The 22,068-nt window shown below is 39.9% G+C and overlaps 1 protein-coding gene across 1 annotated transcript in view; it reads left to right on the forward strand.

Annotated features, from left to right (window-relative positions):
* The window catches only part of FBN1 (fibrillin 1), a 258,732-nt gene that overhangs the window by 98,230 nt on the left and 138,434 nt on the right, over positions 1-22,068 (forward strand). The window contains exon 7 of the mRNA XM_065941593.1: positions 19,801-19,998. Coding sequence (XP_065797665.1) covers positions 19,801-19,998 — 198 coding nt within the window. The remainder of the gene's footprint in view (positions 1-19,800; positions 19,999-22,068) is intronic.

Below are 22,068 nucleotides of genomic sequence, written 5' to 3' on the forward strand. Positions count from 1 at the left end.
ACAGTATCACTGTCATAGAATTAGAAGAACTACTATTAGATAAGAGATTAATTATTTTGCATACTTGTGTTAGTCTTACAAGCACCCTGGTTATTATTATCCCTATTTATAATTAAGAAAAGTGAAGATAAGAGAGTAAATAATTTCCCCTTGATCATATTAGGGGCTTCCTTGGTGGCTCAGATGGTAAAGAATCTCCTGGCAGTGCTGGAGACCCGAGTTTGATCCCTGGGTCAGGAAGATCCCCTGGAGAAGAGAATGGCTACCGACTCTAGTATTCTTGCCTGGAGAATTCCATGGACAGAGAAACCTAGCAGGCTATAGTCTATAGGGTTGTGAAGAATCAGACTGAGCAACTAACACTTTCACTTTCTGTTATGGTCACATAGTTGTATAAGTGGCTTACATCTCTGTTTATAGATATGATGTGTATAAGTGTATGTGGCTTAGCCTTTTCTCTTGCTAATACTTTTCAATGCAATATATGATGCATTTAAAGAGTATGTCATACATATATTAGTTTCAAAGCTAATAAAAGAATATATATCACCCAACATACATAAGCAGTGAAAAAATGCCCAAAACCTATTTGGGCTTCCTCATCCTATCTCAGGCTTCTCTGGTAACTCAGCTGGTAAAGAATTTACCTGCAATGCAGGAGACCCGGGTTCAATTTCTGGGTTGAGAAGATAACCTGGAGAAGGGATAGGCTGCCCACTCCAGTATTCGTGGGCTTCCCTGGTGGCTCAGATGGTAAAGGATCTGCCTGCAATGCAGGAGACCTGGGTTCTATCCCTGGGTTGGGGAGATCCCCTGGAGGAGGCCATGGCAACCCACTCCAGTATTCTTGCCTGGAGAATCCCCACAGACAGAGGAGTCTGGTGGGCTACAGTCCATGGGATTACAAAGAACTGAACACAACTGAGTGACTAAGCATACACACATGCACATCCCATCCCTGTCTTTTTTCCACAGAGGTAACTACCTCTGTTGTCAATTTTAATGTATATATATTTCAAATGACACCAGAATTGCTTCTGTGCTTTCATGGTTTAGAGTGAATATGTTAATAGAAACAAAATTGCAGTAATTTGTATTTCATGCTAAGGCCTGAACACCACACTGAGAGTTTCAATAACTCAAGATTTAAAAGTATGGGAACTGGGACAGACACTGATACAAACTTTGCTTTAATCTCAAGGGTTGTGGTTCAATCCTGGGGTATAGGAAGATAAAAATAAATGAGACCTAAAGGGAGGTATGAAATAACAGAACAGGGCCTGATCCAGAATTTGAGAGATTTAAGTTCTAATTCCATCTGCCATCAATTTACTTTATGACATTGAGAAATTACTTCACCTCTCTCAGTTTTAATTTACCCTTGTATAAATTATATGATGCCTTTTGAGAAAAGCAAAGTAGTATATGGGAGAGCACAGATTTTAGAATCAGAAACACCAAAATTAGAATTTTCATCCTGCCACTTCACCTTTGTGTAGCCTTGGGCACCTTTCTTTACTCTGAGCTTTAGCTTCCTCTTTTATAATATGGTGTGTGGGGGGCAGGTGGAATCTCAGAGAACTGTTGTGAGAATTAGGTGAGAGAGCTTGTAAAAGCAGCCAGAACAGTAATGTGTAAATGTTTGTTTTCCTTCTATAAGATTTCTTCCAGTTCTGAAATGAAAAGTTCCAATTCTAAACTTATATGTAAATTTTTGAAGCACACTAGCTCATAATTATGGAATTTCCTGTGTTAAAGGACTAAGCATTTCTTTCAAACTAGACTTGTCATTAGGAAGTTTTCCAAGGGCTGGATAAAGCTTTGCAAATTAACAACAACTGGGATGAAAACAAACAAACAGACAGACAGATAAACAAAACCCAGTTACACTCACACAGGAGTGAGGAGAAGAGAGTGGAAAGGAAAGTGTGATGAAAGTTCATGTCCCCACCTTTCCGTTTGCCTTCTCTGAGACACATCAACAGATTATGAAGCTAAGAATTGTTTTTATTGGTTAGATAGACCATCTGCATCTGCATGGAGTATCAGCACTGTTACCCCGTTTCAAGGCTGACTAATTCCCCATGTTAACACAAAGGCAATAACTACCTTCCAGTCTCTCTGGACCCACCCAACCGCTTCAGCATTTACATAGTTCTTCTCTTTCTGTTCAGTGCATTCTTATTGACATATAGTTTGAAATTGCCACTGTTTGGGAAGAGCTCCAGAATTCCATTAGTTCCAGATGTCCACTGTATTTGTTTATACTTTTATGATTGTTATGGTAACAAATCAGATACATAAAACAATTGGGAACCTGGGGGAAGGGATAGTAGTCTTTATTTTCAGTGAAGGGATGTGTATGGGGCACACCCCTTTAAAAATACCTCAACTGTTAAGAAAATAGCAAAGGGAATAATGGTCTTTTCAAACAGAGGTATCAGCGAGCTTATTTTAAAAAATGGAATGTATTTTACAAATGAGAGTTGGCAGTAACTCTTGTGATGGTGATGATGCATATGGCCATTTCTCTGTTGATTAATTTAAAACGTGTGGACATCAGAGAGCAGAATATTTAGCAGAGGCTACTCATGTCCCAATGCTAGACACTTTATCCAGTTGCCAGGAAGGAAAATCAAGTTGATTTTTAGAATATGAGTTCATGAAGGAATAATATCTGGAATTCTCTTTTGAATTTGGGTGAAATTTATTTATGCACTTGACCTGCTTTGCTCAATCTTTTTTTTCCCTCAATCTTTAAAATACATGCTACATAAAAATTCCAGAAATACAGTATCTTATTCTTGGATCATTCCTTCAATATATGTTGAATGACAACAGAATCTATGTATTTGGTGTCTCAGAAATGAGTTTGGGTGAAGTAATAGAAAACGCAACCACATTGGCTTAAACAAATAGGGGTTAATTTTTTTTAATGTCACAGGTGAATTTGGAGTTATCAAAATGTCACCAAGGACCAAGGCTCTTTTTTCTGTTTTACCACCCTTGGTGCATGGACTTTTGTCCTCGTAATTGCAAGTTGACTGATGAACTTATAGGTATAATTTTTCTAAAAGGGTGAAATGAAAAGGATAAAGGACCAGGGGTTAGTTCAGATGAGTGGGTTTCATTTTATCAGAGAATGAAAAGCTTTCCTTGACACTGTATCCTATACATCTCCTCTTGCATCTTATTGACCAGACCTGGGCACATGTCCACTACTAGTTGGAAGGTAGCTAAGGAGAAAGGATTAGGGAGGAGGTGACTCAGTTGTCTACCTGTGCCTTTCAACACACCCAGGGTAAGGGCTTCATGAATCCAGGTTTGGACCTGATCTACACATCAGCCTTTACTTTTGATCTGTTTTGCAAATCCCAGCTATTGTTCATGAGAGAGTAGAGATGACTTAGAACAAATCTCTCAGCCCTTCAACACAGATTAAAATATATATGTCCTGGCTTCCCCAATGGCTCAGCAGTAAAAAATCCACCTGCAATATAGGAGATGAGGAAGACATGGATTCCATCCCTGGGTCAAGAAGATCCCCTGGAGAAGATGATGACAACCCACGCCAGTATTCTTGCCCAGGAAATCCCATGGAGACAGGAGGCTGGCGGGCTGCAGTCCAAAGGGTTGCAAAGAGTCAGACACAACTGAGTGGATGAGCACACACAAGCACACACATCCTGCTGTCTGTGCATCAGTAGCATTATCTGTTTTTAAGAATAGATCAGCAGTCTGTAACCATGATATGCGTGGGAGAAAGGGAAAAGTAGAACTCGGACCTCTTTTATGCATGAGATATCAACCACCTTTATATGCATAATTTATTACTCATGCAGCCCCTGGAGATAGAAGAAACTGGTTTAAAGGGCAACTGCTCACTGCCACATTGATAATTTGAGATTTAGGATACAAATCAAATGTGATAGATTCAGGGAATCACACATAATTACAGGTTGGGCAAAGGGATTGAAAGTATAAGTGATTATGATTTTGACTAACTCAAAAGATAAGGAATTTTCCATATTCACCCATTTAGAAGTACTTGAATGCTTGTTATGGACGCACAGACTATTCTAGGCCCTGGGGATACAAAGTTTAATGAGATGAAATATTTATCCTTAAGCTTCACAGTCTGATAAGAGACAGTTATATAAGCTAGTGATTGCCATGAAGTTTAATTAGTACCACAGAGGGAGGAAGAGGAAGGTGATCAGGGAAGATTTCCAGGAGAGCCATTAACTGGAAAAATAGGGGAGGAAGGGCATTCAGTGCAGAGGGAACAGCATGTGCAAAGGCGTATGGACTGGATGCAGCACCTTGAGCTGAGGAACGTCCAGTGTCACTAGACAGGGACTGCACGCTGGGGAGTGCAAGGGGCAAAGCTGGGTGGAGACCGTTTTGCAAAGCACCTTAGGTTCCAACTTCAATTCAGTTTCCTCCTGCGGGTTAGAGAAGGGGATCTTCAGCAAGGCGATGACAGGTTACAGAGGAGGAGAGAATTCAGCAGCTTTGGGGGTGGTAAGTTCTACAGGGTTTGTGGGGGTGATTGAGCATGGGGTATGAGGGCTTCTGTGACACCCTCATCTAGGTTTGTGGACTGGGTGATCTGGGCTCTGATGACAACCTTCGGAGATGACCAGAAAAAGTGAGGAGCAAGTCTGGTGGATAAATGAGCTCCTGTCAGTCACATCTTTCTCCTCAACATTCTGTCCTTCTTGGGTGATGGAAGTGACCTCCCCTCCCTAACCTGGCTGCTGCTGTCCTGATTCAGGCCAGCTGAAAGGCCACCAGGGTATCTGAACGGTCCACGACTCAGTCACTTGAAGTCCATCAGACAGTTGGAGTGTCTGACTCAGGATCTATAGCACATTAGTTGCTGAGCTGTTACTGGAAAGCAGGTGTGCTGACTTTCGAGGCTTACCATCTTTCAGTTCTACCCCCAGGATATATTCTGCCTAAACAGGTGAGATAAAATCATCCACAGTAGCTTGATGCTGTTTGGGGATAATCAGCTAGAACTTTGTGTGTTAGGGGTTCCCCAGTGGCTCAGAGGTTAAAGCGTCTGCCTGCAATGCAGGAGATCTGGGTTCAATCCCTGAGATGGGAAGATCCCCTGGAGAAGGAAATGGCAACCTACTCCAGTATTCTTGCCTGGAGAATTCCATGGGGGGAGGAGCCTGGTAGGCTACAGCCCATGGGGTCCCAAAGAGTCAGACATGACTGAGCAACTTCACTTTCACTTTCAGGAGTTAGCTTGGGCTTCCCAGGTGGCGCTAGTGGTAAAGAACCCACCTACCAATGCAGGAAATTTAAGAGATGCAGGTTCGATCCCTGCATTGGGAAGATCCCCTGGAGGAGGGCATGGCAACCCACTCCAGTATTCTTGCCTAGAGAATCCCATGGACAGAGGAGCCTGGTGGGTTACAGTCCGTGGGGTCATACAGAGCCGGACATGACTGAAGTGACTTAGCTAGCTAGCTAGCTAGGAGTTAGCTACCAATTTATGTATGTCTGTGATAATTTTCTTGAAAATTTATCTGTTTCTATGTGGCCCTCACTTGAGTTACAGTTGAGCTGAGAATAAAGCTTGCTGAAGTGGTTTTGGTGTGAGCTTGTGTTAGGAGGGGTTTTATACTTTCTTTTTCTTTTTTTAAGAGAGGGTACAGTTATGTATTCCATAAAACTCAGATAAATCTGGACTAATTATCAAAGTAGTGCCACAGTCTTATGAATGACTTTTTATGAAATAGTACAGAGGTTTATTGCCTTTTTCGAGGAAGGGATACCTTTAAGAACCTGATGAAAAAGGCACAGATCTGCACACTGTATTGGATGAACTTGGCTGGTTTCAAGTAACAAAACTAGCTTACGATGCCGAAGGGGAGATTTGTTATGAGGACTCCTGGCTGCCCCAGGAACTCAAGGGCAGTGGTGCAGCAGGCTTTCTTGAGGACTGGGAGCAGGGGCCGAATGCTCCCCCAGGTTTCCCTGGGGCCTTGTGGCCTCTGTCTCCCCCTCCCTGCAGACCTAGTCCCTGCTCCATGCAAATAGCCTGCTCTGTGCTGCTTGCGGTATATCCGAGCCCTCAACTCCCAAGTAACAACATCTGAGGTTCCAGCCACATGGGAAGATTAAGATTAATAAAGATTAATCTTAATAAAGAGTAAGACCAGTTCTCTCCAATCCCATTTCCAAATTCCTGGAGGAGAACATATGATTGGCCTGCTCAGACCTAGCACTCAGATACAAGGTCTACTCTATTCTGTCTCCAGGTCTACCTTGCTGCTACGTGACATTTACATACAATTTCAGGGCACCTTTGCATCTCCTGAGACCCAAATGTGATCTTCAAGTTAAGAACCCCAGACTAGTGAAATTTGAATGCCAGTTGCCCATCGGCACTACCTTTTAGGGGAATGGAGCATGCATTTGAATAGAAGGTATTTGCACAGGCATAGAGCTTGAGAGAGCACTTGCTCTGTGCAAGTTGTGAATTTTGAATATCAGTGGTTAAATCCCAGGATGGTGAATATGACATAGATTGAATTATAACACTCTCCAAGGTTGTGGATATTATATTCCTAACTTTTACCCTTAAAGGTTTGGAAATTCAATTTTAATTATTGTTAACATGCTTCGTAAATATCCAAGGGAATACAATATAGACCTGTTCATACATTCAGAGAGCCAAAATCTGGCTCATGTTGTTTTTTCTTCCACAGTTGGAGAAAATTGTGGTGTTCGGCTTGCCTCTTGGGGCATGTTAAACCACTTTTAATGCTGTCTCTTATTATTTTCTAACCATATGCACTTTCCACACGTATCTAACTAGCTGCCTTAGATGAAACCCCAATGTCTGGCCAAGCTGATGTAAATCTTTAGTAAGTGGTAAGAAAGAACAGGGTAACACAGTGCCTCTTTAGTGTTCAGACAGGACACAGCTTAATAGTTGTAGACTTCATAGTCTCGGGCACAACTTTAGATATTTTTACCAGTTCTATAGAGTGGAAATTTCTGAACCATATAGCATTCTCCCACTGGCTGCACTAGGCACAACTTAGCTAAAACTGGCTTTTCCTATCTGCCTGTATTGTATAGTATTAATATTTTGCTCTTCAGAGCATTAACCTGGGATGACTGGGACATAATTATTATTTCCAAAGAGCCTGGTGCCTATTTGTGGAATTGCTATTCTGTGCTGTAAAACAGTGATCACGTGCAAGCATATAAATGTCCCTAGTCATCAAAACCTGTGTGTTCCATGGTTGTCCAGTTAGTGACACATTTTCAGTCCGTGGAGTAGATCTTGAAAATAGATGACTGTAAGATAACAACAGAAACTCAGTTCTGAGTTTCCTAAGTGCTTTTAAGTCTTCGGTCTCTGCCATATTTTGATACCAATCAGGCACAGATTTTTGTCAGGAATCTTCTTTTGTTGACTAATTAAGCCTAGTGATTGGGTTTTGCTTCTGTGGCCTTGCTCATACTCTCAGCTTTGGTGCCTGCCTTCTGCACAGTTCACTCACGTGTTCTGAGTAATGCTCGTTCTTTCTTCCAACTTGTCTGTCTTCAGTTGAGTTCAGCGCCAGACCCCGTGCTGGAAACAGTCTCAGGAATTTTTCATTCATCAGACATTTTCTTCCAAAGAAAAATTCTGAGAATAGGAGGGTCACCTTGAGAGTATATTAACATAGTTCAATTGTGTGTATCGTGTGTGTATGTGTGTGTGTGTGAGAGATGAGAGAGAGAGAGAGAGAGAAGCAACGTATGTATCATATACCCATAAGCAGTTGAATATTTGGTAGGAAGCCAATTCTAGAAATAACACTTCCCAACCAGCATATCGAAACTATCTCACTGTCGTTTATCTGTCTTGATGTTACAGAAAGCCCATATTTATATGAGGCACTTCTCAGTCGTGGTTAAATAGCTGAACTTTTGTCCTTGCTTTAAGTTTTCCCCCAGATCTCTGAGAATTGATAATATCACTGGAATGTGGTATGTATCTGTTTCCTGTAGAATGAACTTAGGGCTGGCAGCTAGAATGCTAGTGGTCTTGGATTCCCTTGCCCTGTCATTTCATAGAAGCAGCAGTGAAGTTCCCCTGGAGGAAATCCCACCCACCACGCCAGGATTCCGTCACATATCATTGGTCTGAGCCGTGTGTACTTAACACTCAGATTTCTGGGAGACTTGGCCAAATGTATCTGAAGTAAGAATTCCAACCATAAAATTTATATATAAATATCTGAATGTGATACGATGAAAGGCTTGCTCACAGAGGAAGGAAAGGAAGAGAAATTTCATGAAAAAACTGAAATACATAGCACAAGATACCATTTCGTTATGCGTAGGTTTTGTTTTAATAGCATCAAGACTGACAGAGAATACAGTTTTACGCAGGGCCAGCCTCATCAATTCAAATCACCTGTCCTCCACTGGGAACTTGATTGTGAAAGTGTTGTCGTTTTAGTTGCTAAGTTGTGTCTGACTCTTTTGCGATGGCATGGACTGTAGTCTGCCGGGCTCCTCTGTCCATGGGATTTCCCAGGCAAGAACGCTGGAGTGGGTTGCCATTTCCTTCTCCAGGGGATCTTCTGACCCAGGGATCAAACTCACATTTCCTGCATTGGCAGGAGGATTCTTCACCACTCTGCCACCTGGGAAGCCCTGTGAAAGTGTAAAGAAGCTTTATATTGGTTATTGGTAGTTAGAGCCTAGTCTTCCATCAGATTCTCCACTTCAGTAAGTGACTGGCCATATATCCAGCTACTGAAGTCAGAAACTCAGGAGACATCCTTGTCCTTTCAGTTTCCCTTCTCTTCACACTCAGTCCATCTTTACATTCTGTTGTCCTGACACCTGCCAAAGACATCCCCCACCTGTCAACTTCTCTGCATTGCTACATCATCACCTTCTTTAGTCATCTCTATGTTTTACCTCTTTTCCACTCTTGAACCTTCTAAGCAGAACTCTTTGAAAATAACATATTGTGTTTTCAGTGGCTTCCTTTTGAATCTAAAGCCAAACCCACGCTCCTCATCTTGGCCTGGAATGTGCTGTGTAATTCACTCCCTGCCTAATGTTCCACCCTCACTGTGTGCCCCATTCCCCTTCCTCTCTCAGCTTTGGTCAGCGTGGCCTTCTTTGGTTACTAGAGAAGCCAGGCTATCTCCCAGCTCTCTTTTAAACCTGGGAAGCAGTTACTCTTATTTTCACAGTTGGCCTGCTGTCAGCTTCTAGGCCTCAGTTTGAATGTCGCCTCCTCCAAGAAGTCTTTCCTGATAACTCTTATCAAAGCAAGTATCCCCAACTACTTTTCTTTTTTAATCACACCAGCACATTTATTTCATTTGTAGACTAAATCACAACCTCAAGTCTGTCATTCCTTTTAATGTATTTATCTATATTTATTGACTCCCTCCCCCAACCAGGTTGTAAACTACATGTGGTTAAGGACTTTATCCCACACTGCTCACTGATACAGCACAATTAATATTTGTTGAATGAATAAAGGAATCCTGACTACATTTTATAGTTGTCAAGTTTACTCATTGAACCTGGTCATTGAAGTCAGAATGTCTGATTATTTTATATTTATATTTATTTAGTATTTATTATTTTATATTATTCTATGCAGTGGGGTTTTTTCAATAGTAGTAAAATACATAAAGTTTGCTGTTTTAGCCATTTTTATGGGTATGGTTCGGTGGCATTAAGTACATTCACATTGTGTGTAGCCGTCACCTCCATCCATCTCTAGAACTTTTTCATTTTCCCAAAGTGAAATGCTATACCCATTAAGCAATAACTCCCCATTCTTACCTCCTACGGCCCCTGGCAACCACTATTCTAGTTTCTCTCTGTGAATTTGACTATTTTAGGTACTTTATATAAATGGAACTTGCAGTGGAATATTTGTAATCAATTTGTTTTTATTACCCCTTTACTAACATAGGATTTTACCCTCCAAATGTGAAAATCTCATTTATAATAATAATATCCAAAAAGTAGTAATAATTTTCAAATTTTAATGATAAAATATTCCAGTGGACTCCTTTGGAAATTTAATTTGTTTTTCGTAGAACTTATATTTGGGACTTCAGCAGTATGACAGGGCACTTTTGAGATATAAGAGTTGATCTAAGAATATGTTGGTCCTGGAAATTTTTATACTGAAGAGCATTGATCATCAGGCCCTTTACTCTTAATGTCCTTAATCCTGCTTTTGGATGGTAGAGAATGTTTTCTACTTCCCGGCTTTGAAGAAAATACAAAAGAACAAATAAATCATATTGTTACATAATACTATTGTTTTTGTCTTGCTGTTCAATAGTTGATGCTCTGTGGTGAAACTGCAGTTTGGTTTAATGTGGCACTCATACAAGCCATTTTAACAGTGAATAATATCAGAGCCAGCTGGTTCTTTCAAGTTGAATTTGCAGACCATTAAAACTGAAGACACTCTGTGATTTGATCATCTTGATGGTAAATATATCACCCAAACCAGAATTTGACTTTTAGCCACCACCCCAACCATTTTTATTTTTTTCTAATAAAATAGTTTAGAGATAACTTTGAGGGGAAAAGGAAATCAGTACAGACTTGTAGGACGTGCAGTGAGGGAATGAATAATGTCAGGTAAGTGATTATTTGGAAATGAGATCTTCTCTTCCCTGAACAAGATTGCTTACTGTTTTCTTCATCATGGAGTAGAGTAAAATGTGGTAATAATTTTCTGTAGTCAAATTGCTGACACACAAAATTGGGTCCGCAGAACTATGGCCTGGATTTTGAATTGCTTAGTCTGCGTGTTAGATTAAATGCTCTACAGCACATCACCTTGCTATTGCAGTTTTGAATGATATTTGTTTAAAATTTATATGTCAGTACTTTTAACTTACAGATGAGAGAAGTTGAAAGTCACAGAAAATATTCATACAGAATAATGTTGTTCTTATTCCTATGCTTTGTTTCTAAAATGGTTTTTTTAAAAATTAGTTAAAATTAAGCTGTATCTCAGATATAGTTGGGGCCTCCCAGGTGGCTCAGTAGTCAAAAATCCCCATGCCGATGCAGAAGGCACAAGAGACTCGAGTTTGATCCCTGGGTTGGGAAGATCCCCTGGGATCCCCTGGAGTAGGAAATGTCAATGCACTCCAAGATGTGGGTTTGATCCCTGGATTGGGAAGATCCCATGGAGTAGGAAATGGTAACCCACTCTAGTATTCTTGCCTGTAAGATTCCATGGACAGAGGAGCCTGATAGGCTATAGTCCATGGGGTTGTAAACAGTCGGACATGAATGAGCTGCTGAACACTAGCAGAACCAGTTTCTGAAAGTAAACATTTTCTGTAGTGTAGTTTAGTAAAATTTGTCAAAAGGTCATATTCTTTAAATAACATTGTGTAGACCATGTTTCAAAGGCAATATTGCATGTAGTACTTTATAGAAATGTAGGATTAGAAAGTAGATTAAAAATTTATTGGGTCATTTAAAAAAAAAACAGTGAATGAAATAGGAGAGGCACTACTGCATAGGAAAATTAGCTCTGAAAGGATTTCCACCCCGCCCTAAGAATTTTTATTACCGAGTATTTCAAACCTCCATTAAAGTTGAAATAATAATATAAGGATACCCACATACCTTCTACCTACACTAAATATTTGTTAACATTTTCCCACTTCTATACATACACTGTCTATGTATATCAGTTTAGTTCAATTGCTCAGTCGTGTCTGACTGTTTGTGACTCCATGGACTGCAGCATGCCAGGCTTCCCAGGCTTTCATCACCAACTCCCGGAGCTTGCTCAAACTCATATCCATCAAGTTGGTGATACCATCCAACTGTCTCATCCTCTGTCATCCCCGTCTCCTCCTGCCTTCAATCTTTCCCAGCATCAGTATATATGTATGTGTATATATAATATATATATGTACGTAATATATATTAATATATGTATATGTATTATATATTATATGTGTATATATATGTATGTCTGTATTTTCCATATTATATATAATTTCATTATTGTTATTGTTCAGGGCTAAGTTGTGTCCAACTTTTTCCAACCCCATGGACTGCAGCACACCAGGCTTCCCTATCCTTCGCTATTTCCCAGAGTTTGCGCAAACTCATCCCCTTTGAGTAAGTGATATAATCCAACCATCTCATCCTTTGTTGTTCCCTTCTCCTCCTGCTCTCAGGCTTTCCCAGCATCAGGGTCTTTTCCAATGAGTCAGCTCTTCACCTCAGGGGGCCAAAGTATTGGAGCTTCAGTGTCAGTCCTTCCAATGAATATTCAGGGTTGGTTTCCTTTAGGATTGACTGGCTTGATAACTCCTTGCTGTTCAAGGGACTCTCAAGAGTCTTCTCAGCACCACAGTTCAAAAGCATCAATTCTTTGGCTTTCAACCCTCTTTATGGTCCAACTCTCATATCCATACATGACTACAGGAAAAACCATAGCTTTGACAATGTGGACCTTTGTCAGCAAAGTGATGTCTCTGCTTTTTAATACAACATCAAGGCTTGTCCTTCTCCCCTTGGACAGCCCAGGGATTGAACCCGTATCTCCTGCATTGCAGATGGATTCCTTACTCTCTGGGCCACCGGAGAAGCCCATATATAATTTTATGTATATTTAATTTGTATATATTTAATGTAAATTGTATATTTAATTATATAATATATGGTATCAGTATTATTTATAATGCATATTATAAATGTATGTACTATTATCTATGTATACTTATATATTATGTCTGACTCATTAGAAAAGACCCTGATGCTTGGAAAGATTGAGGGCAGGAGGAGAAAAGGGCGACAGGGAATGAGATGGTTGGATGGCATCACTGACTCATTGGACATGAATTTGAGCAAGTTCCAGGAGAGTGAAGGACAGGAAAGCCTGGTGTGTTGCAGTCCATAGGGTCGCAAAGAATCGGACACAGCTGAGCAACTGAAGAACAACAACAATACACTTGTGGTCTGTTTTGATAAATCATTTGAAAATTAAATTGCATACATCATAGCACTTCACCTCTAAAGAATAAGGCTACTCATATATAACCACAATCCCATGATCACATCTAAGAGAACAGTTCCACAATATCTTCTAGTGTCCAGCTCATATAAAATTTCTCCAGTTGTCTCTTTTTGAAACAGTATCCAGTAAAGTTTTGGTTATTAGTATCTCTTTAATCTAAAATAATAACTCTACCTTCTTTTTTGTGTATGAGGGGTCATTTACTTTTGGGAAAGTTCAGGCCAGTTGTCTTTGAAAATCATGTATGCTTGGTTTTCTGATTCCTTCTTCGTGGTGTTATTTATCTTGCTCTTCTATCCCTGTATATCCTCTTGGCTAGAAGCTAGGTAGGTCTGGAAGTTTGATTTAAGGTTTGACTGTTTTTGGCATCAACTTCTTAGATAATGTTTAGTATTTCATATTTCATCATATCAACATGTGTGTGGAAAGATTTCAAAGTGTTCCACGGTAGTGCAATTCTGGAGGAAATGAAAAGTTAACTTTTGGTGTTACTGATGTGAAGTTTGATCAATGTCTTTGAATCCTGGCTGGAGAATCCCCCTGGAATTTTACTCAACTACCAGCACCCATACTGGACAAGGAAGCTGGAAATGGGAGTTTATGGTAGTGCAGTGATGTCTTGTATATAAATGTGCTTTGTCACACTGGAAAGAGAGCTTGGCAGTGTGAGTTCATGGACTCTTAGGACAGTGGATAGTTGGTGGTTAGCCCTCTTAAATTTTGATTTGTTGTTTGGCTTAGTAAGCTTGTAGTCAATATAATTACTAAGGGATATAATAAAGTGCCTCATAATCAGTCAACCCTATGGAAATGAATTCTACTTTGTTGTGATTAGAATGCCCATCCTGATTGAGAGACAGAGTTATGTTGCGTGGCAGTGATCCCAGTTTATGGCCCGTCTCACATTTCTGAGGTTAGACATTCAGGTGAGCAGTCAGCTGTGTTATAAGCACTTTGCAAACTCACTTATGGATGCCCAGGCACCATGCCACATCTACTGAATCATCTTCCATGAGGGAGGTGTATGGCAGGGCAAGGCTCAGGCTCAAGCATCAGCTCAGTTCAGTTCAGTCGCTCAGTCGTGTCCTACTCTTTGCGACCCCATGAACCGCAGCACGCCAGGTCTCCCTGTCCATCACCAACTCCTGGAGTTCAGCCAAACTCATGTCCGTTGAGTTGGTGATGCCATCCAACCATCTCATCCTCTGTTGTCCCTTTTTCTTTCTGCCCTCAATCTTTCCCAGCATCAGGGTCTTTTCAAATGAGTCAGCTCTTCGCATCAGGTGGCCAAAGTATTGGAGTTTCAGCTTCAGCATCAGTCCTTTCAATGAATATTCAGGACTGATCTCCTTTAGAATGAACTGGTTGGATCTCCTTGCAGTCCAAGCATCAATATTTTGCAAAACATCCCCAGGTGATTTGGTTAGGTCCTAAGGCTAAGAATGATTGGATTAAGAAGAAATAGTAGCAGTTGAGACTGATTATGATCATGGAACTTCTTTGCCTTCATTTTGCTCAGACTGAAATTTCTCTCAACTCCTTCCTCAAAAGGCTGTATTGAAATTCTATATGTCAGGAGCTTAATGTGTCCTAGGCCAACCTACCTGGAAGGAAGAAGCATGCTGTGACCCTCTGTGTTGTGGATAAATTGATATCTTATTGTTTTGTTTATAATTTTTATGAAAAGATGTATTTAAAATAATTGGAGCCTGGTGCCCAAAATTATATCCTTGTGTCTTCCCTGCAGTTTGTGGTTTAGTGACTGGGCAGGAGTGACAAGAAATCATTGTACCACAGAATATTCTTTTTCTATGAATGATGCATTTGCTTCAGGGTGAAGTCTGATTGCAAATGAAAGTGAAATAATACCACAGGTTACAGCATTCTGAGCTGTAGATCTGGGAAGGAGCTGAGGATGGGAGGCTGCAGACATACGTTGGTTCAATCCCAAGCCTTGAGGCCAGAGCTGTTGGGACTGGGGAACAATCCTTGAGCCTAACCACTCATAATGGGAACATGTAGATGCAGAATTTCCCATGAACTAGCCACACTAGAGTAAGCCAGTTAAAAACAATTAAAATTTCATTTTTATTTTAGAAAGGCTTGGCCCATTGCCCTAGTTCATGGAGGTCTTATAAGGAAGTGTTTGTAGAGCAATCTGTGAACACAAAATATTTTTAATGCTATATTTTATTTGCACTAGGAATAATGATTTACATTGCAGGAATGAGTCAGATATTATCCAAGCATTGAATTAGGCACATTCCCTGTCTAAAGCTGGGGCTGTCTGAAAAAGAGTATGTAAATTTAGCCTAGTATCACATAAGTGCTATGGGAATAATTGTAAATAATTGGATTATTAGTAAGGAATTGGGAGTATGGGCAGATTTTTTTCTGTGGTTGGAGTATTGGACAAAAAACAGCATAACTTTGGCAATCTAAATGAAGCACAGGACAAAAGGCACATGCTGCCAAATAAGAATGACATTTGAAAACCACGTTAATACAGCATTTACCTTCCAAGAGATTTTTAGATCCAATTCTGTTTCATCCAGATTATGCCTCTCCCTCTGTAATCAGCCATTTTTGTTGAAAACTTGACTCTTCAAGTACCCTTATGTCCACTTGCTAAACTGCACTGTCAAATGAGCTGATTTTTCTCTTTGTCTGTAGTGATAAGAATCTAGTGAGGAAATGTGTCAAGTCAAAAGATTTCTGTTGTACATATTCTAACTATTTGCCAAATATTTAGTGTATTTAATAAAGGTGGATCCCTGTGGGCTCTAGAGATGCCTAATGAATATTGTCAGAATTAACAAGCATTGTTTCTATTCCATGTGTTTCATATTGAAATGAGGGCAAAAATTATTGACCCTGGAAAAGTCTTAAGGGTTATTTTTCTTTGATGAAAACCTTCCAGTGAGGAATTCATGTCTGAAGTCTTGAACCAGTGTTAGGACTGACTCAGATTTTCCTAGCATTTTCTACTGTGCCTTGATTTTGCTGGTGTCACTCACAAAACACTGTGTTTGCATACACCCTAAATCTTTGCCGTCCTCATGTGTAAGAATTCCATAGAGTATCTTGGCAAAACAAAGAGGAAAAACAAACCCAAACAGTTTTGAAAACTATAAATTAAAACTCATGTTCCATTATGTTTTATAAAGATTGAAAAATGTCTGTTGGATTAAGATATTTACATTTGTCTCAATAAGTTAAGAAGAAAATAGGAAATAAACCTAAATTTCCTTCTTTGTTACCTAACATGGAAGATTTAATTTTTTAAGTAAAAGATTATGTTGCTGTGATCTTTCAGTCTCAACTGTAAGATGTATATAGTCATAAAAGTCTTGATGTGTGTTGCATAAGGTTAAATTAAATTATTGAGTAAATTTTGTTATAACTTGATGGAAAATTATGTAGCAATTAAGGTCATATTTTGGAATAGTATTTACATGGGAAAATGATTTTGGCAACATTAAGTAAAAATAAAATAGCAGGATTCAAATTTGATTGTTGGGTATAATTCCAATTTTGTGATTAAAAAAGATAAAGCATACATATAAAATTAAGTAGGATAATATAAGAAATCAAGGTTTCTTTAGGTGCCATTATATGTGATTTTTATTTTCTTATTTATATATTACTGCCTTTTTCTAATTAACTGAAATAATTATTTTTGAATCAGAGAAATATAGAAAAGATTATATTATAAAATAAACAACATCTATCAGAGAAGTATTTATTAAATGCCCTTAGTAGTATTTGGGACTTCCCTGGTGGCTCAGGCAGTAAAGAATCTGCCTGCAATGTAGGCGACTCGGATTTGATCTCTGGGTCAGGAAGATCCCCTGGAGAAGGGAATGGCTACCCACGCCAGTATTCTTGCCTGGAGAATGCTATGGACAGAGGTGGCTGGCGGGCTATAGTTCATGGAAATGCAAAGAATTTAACATGACTGAGTGACTAACCCACACAAGTACTATTTGGAAGAACTGAGCCAAAGAAAGAATGATGGCTTAAGCATTTGACTTTGTCCAGGCACTTACTGTGTTTAGGAGCAATTTGGTTGTATACCACTATGGTGCTGAGTGACTTCTTTATTGACAGAATGAAATGAGGACAGAGATTTTATTCAACAGCTCAGCGCACTTTTGTATTCTTGTTTGAATACAGTGTCTGTGGAAGACAATAGTAGATTTTTAATAGATCTGGCATATTATGAAGGATATTAAAATATACTTAGAATTTGACAATATAGAAAGGTAATATAATCAGGTTAAAAAATGTGGAAACAGAAAAAGACAATAGTAAAGTGAGAAAGTGTCAGGAAATAGGGCTGGAAAGATGGGCAAGGGCAGCAAAGGTCTAAGGTTAGTTTTCTGAAAAGATAACGCTAGTGCTGTTTATGTACTAATTGCACAACTCTTGGCCTGTTTGCATATTCCTTACTAGTGTTTACTTAATATTGTTCTTTATGTTCAAAGTTCTTTTATTCATTCACATCATAGCAAACACCACTATGAAATTATGAGTCTGGTGTTTTTGTATTTTTTAATAATACAAATTAAAATTAACATGTGACTATTAAAACCGTACGATATAAAACTGCCTTGCATCCCATCATAGCACACTTGGGTAAGCACTGGAGTAGAGAGACAGAAATGTGGAGATAAGGACTTGACTTTTGGACCATTCTGTCCATCTGTCAAGTGCTGCCATAATTTGGGCTGATTTTCTTGCTATACTTGACGGGATGAAGCTTTGTGTTTGGAATTTCTTAGAAGGCTCATCTTTCAGCACAGGTATTAGGGCAGTGCCATTGACCGCAGGTGACCCATTCTAGCAAGATAGAAGGGAGAGTGAGGAATAACATCTAGTGATGGGGAGCAGATGGGGTCGCAATTGGAACAGAGAGAAAGGAGGAAGAAATACACAGGATGGAGGTCCGCCAACTGGTAAGAGTCAGCTATTGCCCAAATATTGTCATGGTTCAGCCTGTTCACTCTTGTGGGTACTGTGATAAAAGAGTTGTCCTGAGTGAATTGCATCTCCTGTCCCCTGAACTACTTGGAGAAAGAAAAAAGAACATCAAGATAAAAATAGAGCCCAGTCACAGCCAGTGATTTTCATAAACCTGTAGAATTCAGTGGTGAATGGAACTTAAATGGGGTCACTTAGTCCACCCCTGGACTCATAGGAAATGCTCTGTCTGTGCACTTCTGAAAGTGACATGAGGAAGCATGCAGTGTTGGCTTGTGCATAGGAGCCCATGAGCCTCGCCGCAGTCCAGCCTCCCTTATCTGCCAAGACCTCTCTAGAACAGAAAGGGCCATTGTGGCCCAGATTTCCACTAGAGGCAGGCTGGCGATGGCCTGGCTTTGGTCCGCTGTGCTCACTATATCATAATCTTTCTTGTTTGCTGGCTGCTGAATCCAGATTGACTTTCTCCCTTTAGTTTAAAAAAAAAAAAAAGGGAGCTTTTATATCGGGCGGAACTTCTGCTGGGATCTCAGTGTATCCCTGTTTGCTTTAAAATGATCCTTTTGTACATCTGTGTCTCTTTTTCTGTTTTGCATATAGGGTTATTGTTACCATCTTTCTAAATTCCATATACATGCGTTAGTATACTGTATTGGTCTTTATCTTTCTGGCTTACTTCACTCTGTATAATGGGCTCCAGTTTCATCCATCTCATTAGAACTGATTCAAATGAATTCTTTTTAAACAGACTTTTGGACTCTGTGGGAGAAGGCAAGGGTGGGATGTTTTGAGAGAACAGCATCGAAACATGTATATTATCAAGGGTAAAACAGATCACCAGCTCAGGTTGGATGCATGAGACAAGTGCCCAGGGCTGGTGCACTGGGAAGACCCAGAGGAGTCGGGTGGAGAGGGAGGTGGGAGGGGGGATCGGGATGGGGAATACGTGTAACTCTATGGCTGATTCATGTCAATGTATGGCAAAACCCACTACAATATTGTAAAGTAATTAGCCTCCAACTAATAAAAAAAAAAATGATCCTTTTGCCTGTGGGGTATGGTGATTTCAGATCAGTGCCCTCTCTTTTAAATATCCGATGTCTTTTGCAGAGCTAACTGTTTTGGTGGTGGTTTCTGTTTTGAATGAGGTTTTTTTCTTTTTTTTTGGCTTGCTTGTTTTTTTTGTTTTTTGTATTTGAAGTAAGATGGACCCAATCAAAAGAAACAAAGAACTATTTCCTTTTTTCAAGAAACTCCGGAGAAAAAGGTGTGCTGACTTGCCTTGTTGCAAGTTTGAAATTCTTTGTTTTCACCAACCTAAATAATAATAGACTGTAAGCTTAATGAGGGCAGGGGTTTGATCTCTTTTAATCACCAAAGCATCTATATAAAGCATGGGAACTGATTTGTAATCGTTCCTGATACATTTTCTTAGGTGAATGAATGTGTAAATAACATTATTGTGTCATTTTTGGATAGCATGTCCCAGTTGTATTTTCCATTAGCTCATCTGATCCTCACAACAGCACCTTCAAAGTGGATAGAAGCTGATGTTTTTATCCTCATTGGGTAGATAAGGTAAATGCAGTTCAGAAGTGGAATGGTGTGCCCAGGCTTCACATGAAAGCTGGTGATGTGTGGTTCTTTCTATTCCTGAGGACCATTTCACAATTCGGAATCCGGCAAGATGGGTCCAGCTGTTCTGTGTGCTAGTTCCTGCTTTTCTAGACCTTCACGGGATTCTCCTTCTTTCTTTTCAGATTACAGGACAGGTCCATGTTTTACTGTGATCAGCAACCAGATGTGCCAGGGACAGCTCAGCGGGATTGTCTGCACGAAGACGCTCTGCTGTGCCACGGTCGGCCGCGCCTGGGGCCACCCCTGTGAGATGTGTCCTGCCCAGCCCCACCCCTGTCGCCGCGGCTTCATCCCAAATATCCGCACAGGAGCTTGTCAAGGTAAAGCCCGGGCCAGTGGAGTTATTAATGGATCCATCTTATTTGCTCTGGAGAGCCATTCTCCAGTGAAGTTGGAGAGAATGGAAAAGCAGTGTCAGAGGCATAACTTCACGATTTCGCTGACGGCATGATCTCCAGCTTAGGCATTAGGAGCGTGGCTCGGGAGAGAGCAGCTGGCCCCTCTGGATTTTTCCTTGCCAGCAGTCCCCCTGCCCCCCTGCTCTGACCCCCAAAGTGTTTCCCAGGAGTGATATGATTCTGTTTACAGCGATGTTGTACATTATAGTAATGCTGTGTATAAACATGAAACAAAATTTGTGAACAAGGTAGTTTGTTTTTCTTAGTTTTTTTTTTCCTCCCTCCGTTTGAAATTGTTGGAGTTTCTCTGTCTCATGGGTTGTACTTAGTTGACCTGAAAAAAAATTGTTCCTCTCTCCATTTTACATGCTACATTATGCTTTTTCTTTTTTATAAAACAAGTCAGAAATAAATTAGGATTTGTTTCACAGTTTTAAATATCCCCAGATGTCGCCCGCTCGCTTCTTCTCCTGCCTCCCATAGAAGCCCTGACTCTGTTTTTGGCTTTTACTCCTGTTCTTCCAGCTGTACAAATTCTTTTATTGTCTGGATGTCTGGCAGGAAATAGGAGGAAGTGAACAGAGGCAGCTCTCCGCTAAACTGATGGGCCTGAAAACTTCCAGCCTGTATCTGTTTCCTTTAGACATCTTCAGTGCTTTTTTAGAAAGTTGCAGTATTTTCAGAAAATTCAAGGTATGCTTTTCAGAGGCACATAGATCCTAGTTTGGTTTTGTTCTGTATGTCAATTCTAAGGATAATGTGCTGTGAAACAGAGCTTGAGCTTAATCACACACTTCTGTGGAGCTCCTTTAAATTATACTTCAGTAAATTCTATTTCAGATCCTGGCCCCTTGAATGTATCCTTCTGAATGTTAGGAGTAGCAGGAAGTCACGTTCAAACCCTAGAATTACGAAAGGGTAGATTGTACAATTCTATGTAATAAAGAGTAAGTTTCATTCTGCTTTTCCTCTGGTGCCTTCTTATTTTTCTCATCCTTGGAAAGTCTTAGGGAGTTTTGAAAAAAATTGTTGGCCTTGGTGTTCTGAAGATGGCTAATACCCCTGAACTCACCAACAGTGACCAGAAAGCCAGATTTGAGGGCCCCGCTGCCTGCCCATGAGCCCTAGACAGAGGCTGAGTTGCTGAGAAAATCTGGGGGAAGAGAATAGAGAGAGGGAGGGAAATACTGCTTCTCCATAGCCTTGATATTCATTTTACACAACCCAGACTTTTCCACCGTTTTCTTTCTGCTCCTTACTGACTCTGCTATTCAACATCCAAGGGAAAAAAGAGGTTTTTTTATAAGAAGAAAATTTATGAAAACCCATGGAATCGAAATGGCACTTATAGTACCACTTTGAGAATGAAATTCTTCATGCCTTTTTTTTTTTTTTTTTTTGAAAGAATCTGTTATCAGCTTGGGGCCTGTTTCCCTGCTAGTGTTTTTAGTCCTTAGTGTAGATGTGAGGGGCTGTGGGCAGTGGTCTCAGAGAAGAGTTTATTTCATCTTCAACCTTGGAATATATGACCAGTGGAGAAGTGTCCCATATATATTTCCTCTTGGCTGGAAATCGTGATTGACAAGACTATCTAGTTTTGCTTCTATGTCCAATTTTAATTTCAAATAACATTTTAATGAACACATTCAGCTTATCAAGAATGGAAAATTCTGGTGTAAGACAAAATAGAGATCAGCTATAAAACATAATCTAATTATACTCACATATTGTCATTGATTTGTGGGGCCAGGACATTTCATTTAAAACAACAAGTGACAATTTATACCAAAATAAACTGTAGTTCAGGCAGCAACCCTCTTCTCAGACGGCAACTTGTTTTAAAAACACAGATTATTAGAGATTTTACAATTGCAATTGCTCTCTCACTTCACACAATGAAGAGTAAAACTAAAAGGTCAATAGGCTTCCATGTTTCCAAAGAAATACCTACAGGGAGAAAAGTTAGACTGCCTCCTTGGGGTTTCTTATTAA

This window comes from Muntiacus reevesi, chromosome 7 (genome assembly GCF_963930625.1).
Source record: "Muntiacus reevesi chromosome 7, mMunRee1.1, whole genome shotgun sequence".
Classification (NCBI taxonomy): Eukaryota; Metazoa; Chordata; class Mammalia; order Artiodactyla; family Cervidae; genus Muntiacus; species Muntiacus reevesi.